The 5,551-nt window shown below is 34.9% G+C and overlaps 1 protein-coding gene across 1 annotated transcript; it reads left to right on the top strand.

The window, feature by feature from the left end:
- The first annotated feature begins 4,342 nt into the window (after positions 1–4,342).
- On the top strand, positions 4,343–5,302 carry LOC120995779 (free fatty acid receptor 3-like). The gene has a single exon (XM_040425610.1). The coding sequence runs from the start codon at positions 4,343–4,345 to the stop codon at positions 5,300–5,302; it is 960 nt and encodes a 319-aa protein (XP_040281544.1).
- The last annotated feature ends 249 nt before the right edge of the window (positions 5,303–5,551 follow it).

The raw sequence follows: 5,551 nt of genomic DNA, 5'->3' as shown, positions 1-5,551 counted from the left end.
CCTTCAGGTTTTATTAGTCTTCACTCCAGGACTACATCTGCTCAGGAGCTGACACAACGACCCGCACCCGATACACATACACACCTGCTACATACAGACTCTCCAAGCTTCAACTGATAAAGAACAGCAAGTTCTTACAAGAAAATATTTGTTCAAACCACATGTAATTATATCTAATCGGATGAAAGAGACAACAACATTACACTAGAGGAAAAATGTGGAGGGAATTACAGATAAACGTAAATATTTAAGGTATGTATATTCTATCTATCTATCTATTATCTATCTATTATCTATCTATCTATTATCTATCTATTATCTATTATCTATCTATTATCTATCTATTATCTATCTATTATCTATCTATTATCTATCTATCTATTATCTATTATCTATCTATTATCTATCTATCTATTATCTATCTATTATCTATTATCTATCTATTATCTATCTATCTATTATCTATCTATTATCTATCTATTATCTATCTATTATCTATCTATCTATTATCTATTATCTATTATCTATCTATCTATTATCTATCTATTATCTATTATCTATCTATTATCTATCTATCTATTATCTATCTATTATCTATGTATCTATTATCTATCTATTATCTATCTATTATCTATCTATTATCTATCTATTATCTATCTATCTATCTATCTATCTATCTATTATCTATCTATTATCTATTATCTATCTATTATCTATCTATTATCTATCTATTATCTATCTATTATCTATCTATCTATTATCTATTATCTATCTATTATCTATCTATCTATTATCTATCTATTATCTATTATCTATCTATTATCTATCTATCTATTATCTATCTATTATCTATGTATCTATTATCTATCTATTATCTATCTATTATCTATCTATTATCTATCTATTATCTATCTATTATCTATCTATCTATTATCTATCTATTATCTATCTATCTATTATCTATCTATCTATTATCTATCTATTATCTATCTATTATCTATCTATCTATTATCTATCTATTATCTATCTATCTATCTATTATCTATTATCTATTATCTATCTATCTATTATCTATCTATTATCTATCTATTATCTATCTATCTATTATCTATCTATTATCTATCTATCTATTATCTATCTATTATCTATCTATTATCTATCTATCTATTATCTATCTATTATCTATCTATCTATCTATCTATTATCTATTATCTATCTATCTATTATCTATCTATTATCTATCTATTATCTATCTATCTATTATCTATCTATTATCTATTATCTATCTATTATCTATCTATTATCTATCTATTATCTATTATCTATCTATTATCTATCTATCTATTATCTATCTATTATCTATCTATCTATCTATCTATTATCTATTATCTATCTATTATCTATCTATCTATTATCTATATATTATCTATCTATTATCTATTATCTATCTATCTATCTCCTATCTATCTATCTATATCTTCTATCTCATATCTATCTATCTATCTCATATCTATCTATCTCCTATCTATCTATTGTCTATCTTTCTTTCTATATCTCCTATCTATCTATCTATCTATCTATCTATCTATCTATCTCATATATATCTATCTCTCTATCTATTATCTATCTATCTATCTATCTATCTATCTCATATCTATCTATCTATCTATCTCATATCTATCTGTCTATCTATCTATCTATCTATCTATCTATCTATCTATCTATCTATCTATCTATCTCTGTCAATTCAAATCAAATCAGCTTTATTGGCAGGACTAAATACATTTAAGCATTGCCAAGGCAAGTGGGAAATAATTGGGTAGGGTTGGGGGATGGGGACACATCCAGGGTGAGGTTATAGGATAGGTTTGGGGGATGGGGAGATATCCAGGGTGGGGGTATAGGAGTCCATGGTATATCAGGCTACTCTCAGTCTATGGCAGGCAGTAATATATTGTGCTGCTGTGGCCGCTGTGTTCTCCTCTTCCCCCAGCAGTATGGAGAGTCTCTCTTCCTCCTCCATGGAGATGAAGTCTGGGCAGAGATCAGACAGTCTCCTGAAGTGGGAGTCGCTCACTGTTGAGTATTGGGGGCACAGCAGCAGGAAGTGAGCCTCCTCGTCGCACTGCTGCTGGCACAGTCTGCTCTCCCTGGGCATGTACCTCTGTCGGTGACGGCCAGACTCGATGAGCAGGCTGTGGGCGCTTAGTCTGTGCCAGCTCAGGATCTGTTGGTCTCTTGGATTGGGGAGTTTCTCCAGAGATGTGATGTTCCTATGTCATTTTGGATTTCCCCCTTTGTCAGGCTGTACTGGTTGGTCTGTCTGTCTTTCTATCAGTCTGTCTATTTTTATTTCATGCATATTTATCATCTATCTAACTGTCTCATATCATCTATTCCACAGTTATATATCTATATGTCTACTATTTATCTACCGCATTTTTCTGCCTATAAGACGCACCTCTGTTTACTAAAATGGGAAAGAGTTACTTTGTAACAATTACATCAATTAACCTGTTAATCAATGCTCACACTTTTTGCAATACCATTGCTTACGCTATATTAAATCAGTCATCCATCCTTTCCTGCTTAAAATACCCTGTTTTTATATTAACATTTTCAGCAGAAGCTTACCTCTTCTATAACATACAGTAATGCATCCTTAATCAGCAACTCTATCCATAAAAAAACATTCAATCTAACCCACACACATTACAAACCTATCATTAATGGCTTATCTTCCCTATATTCTATTACATAAAACAGACAGATAATACACAAGCTTTACTAAAAAGCAGACTTTCTACCCATAAGACATAAAGGCAGCATTGTATACATCAGGACATACAAGACCAGCTCTCCATCTAAAAGGACCTAAGAGCCAATAAGCCTCAACACTACCTAGCCTGAGCAAATGGCCTTAGGTGGACCTGTTCGCTATGCTGGTTATCATGAGGGTGACAAAAAATATTAACCCTTTTTTGGATGCCATGTAACTCTTCTCTCACTTTCATAAAAAAAATCATATTCATTAGTGTTTCTGCTGAAAAGCCAGGCTGATTCATTTAATGTGAATGTGTTTAAACCTGAGTTTATGCAATTTAGTTTATGTGACAAAACAGAAAAGAGAGGTTATTGTGTATAAAGCTAGGACAATAGAAAAATGACATTTTTTATGCACTCCTCTATCTGTAATCTATCTGTCCGTCCATCTATTCTATCTGTTATCAGTTATTGAATCTATCAACCATAATTGGCACTGGTTTCGTATTTAGGGTCATTGTTCCTGTGACCTCAGTGGTGGACAATATTTAGGCATTAGGACCAATTTAAAAGCAAAATCTGTCAACAATAATCTGGTAGGGTTGCATCCTAAGAGACTCCAACTGTATTTTAGCAGATGGGTCCATTAACCTATTGTCTTAAAGGGAACCTGTCATTAATTTTATGCTGCCCATACTAACGTCAGCATAAAGTAGTGACAGATGAGTTGATTTCAGCGGTCTGTCATTTATAAGCTAAAAGTAAGTGGAGCCCAGGCCTGGAAAAGAGTCACAGCGGCCTGAGAAGAGTCATGACTATTCATGAGCACCTGCTTCCCTACCCACCTGCTAATGACTAACTTCTTCCTAGTTTTCTCTTTCTCTCTACGAGAGAAGTGACAATTATCAGCATGTAGGCAGGGAAAGCAGGAGCTCATAAACAACCATGACTCTTTTCAGGTGGCCGTGACTCTTTTCCAGGCCCGGACTGCAATGATTAAGATGCTGGTTCTCGGCAACCACTTATGTTTAGCTCATGAATGACATGCCACGAAATCAGCATTTCTGTCACTACTTTATGACAGGTTCTCTTTGGGGTCCCTTTAGACAGGACAATTCAGCAGGAGATTGTTGGGAAGGAAGTGTTCTTTCCTGGAAATCGTCTGCTCCTTAGTGACGGAGCCTGCTAATATCATCGCTTATCCCCATACAGACTTGTTGTTTGCCGGCAGCAGAGCGTGTTTAGACAGCACAATTTGCTGCCGGCAAAGGATGATTTAGATGCCAGGACAAATTATCCAATTACTTGACGAATGAGCATTTCCACTTGTTCATCTGGTAATCGGCGGCATATTGACACCACCAGATAATCACTAATGAGTGTTCCTATGAATGGTGGATTCTTGACCTGTGTAAATGGCCCATAACTCTTGTTTTCTAATGTTTAACATCCAAACGTTTACTAATATACTAATAGATTATCTGTGCCTTCTTCTCTAGTTCCCCAAAAAATCCTCAAGAACCAGGTCAAGAAGTTATAGAGATCTGGCCCTACTTACGGGTGAAGTTGTGAAGCCATCATGAGCTACTTCCCAGGATCGAAATATCTCTTTTTGTTTGTCTACCTTTTCACTTTTATCACAGGGCTTCCTCTTAATATAGCTGCCTTATCCATACTTGTTAACAAATTCAATCGCAAACTTCTTCCTGTGGACATCTTGTTGGCCAACCTGACAGTTTCAGATTTGCTCCTATTGACGTTCCTCCCTTTCCGCATGGTTGAAGCAGCATTTGATATGCATTGGCCAATGCCCCATGTTTTTTGCCCTCTGTCTGCTTTTATGTACTTCAGTAGTATTTACATCACCTCTCTGTTCCTCATGGCCATAAGTGTCGAGAGATATCTGGCTACAGCATTTCCTATAAGGTATAAGATCCTGAGAAATCCAGTTTACCCCTTGGTGGGAAGTATCTTCATATGGTGCATCGCAACAGTTCACTGCAGTATTGTCTACATTGTGGAACATATCGTGCCAGATAACATGACAACCGCAAACTATAATGTGTGTTATAGCACATTTTCACCACCTCAGTTGGAAGTTCTACTTACTGTTCGTTTAGAAATATGTTTTGTGCTCTTCTGTATTCCATTTATGATCACCATTTTTTGCTATGGGAATTTTATCAAGATCATCATGTGGCGGTCTCGTCTGGACAAGAAAAGGAAAATAAGAGCTATTGGCCTAGTGATGGCCACACTCATCAATTTTATCGTGTGCTTCATGCCTTACAACGTATCCCATATTGTGGGCTTTATCAATAGCACAAGTCCAGACTGGAGGGTCTACACTTTACTCCTCAGCACCTTCAATGCATCATTGGATCCCATCATATTTTACTTTTCTTCTACCTCTTTTAAGAAGTCTTTTCTGGAGGGTTTAGTCCATGTATTCAAAAAGTTACAATTTAGCAAATGTTGGCACAAATTGTGTATTGCGCCCTGTAAAATGGAGACAGTGGATATCAATGTCTCTGCTTAAAAAACTGCTTAGTATAAAATGGGATTATTTATATTAGAATCCATTATTTTAGTTCTAACTCATACGTCTCAATTTTAATTTTATTTTGAGGGACCGCCATGGGGTCAATGTTCGCCCCTTAGCTACGCATGTTTCTTTTTTATCATTGGAAATTGCAATTTGTTAATTGCTTTAAATTTTTTCAAGATATTTGAGGTTGAAAAGATATAATCATGATTACTTAGTAGGATGTAGGTTTATTTATTAATT

The sequence above is a fragment of the Bufo bufo genome, chromosome 1 (genome assembly GCF_905171765.1).
Source record: "Bufo bufo chromosome 1, aBufBuf1.1, whole genome shotgun sequence".
In the NCBI taxonomy this organism is placed as follows: domain Eukaryota; kingdom Metazoa; phylum Chordata; class Amphibia; order Anura; family Bufonidae; genus Bufo; species Bufo bufo.
This window is presented reverse-complemented; position numbering and strand designations above follow the sequence as displayed.

What these genes read in the sequence shown, in the direction of transcription:
- LOC120995779 (XM_040425610.1), top strand. Translation starts at nt 4,343, where the DNA reads ATGAGCTACTTCCCAGGATCGAAATATCTCTTTTTGTTTGTCTACCTT.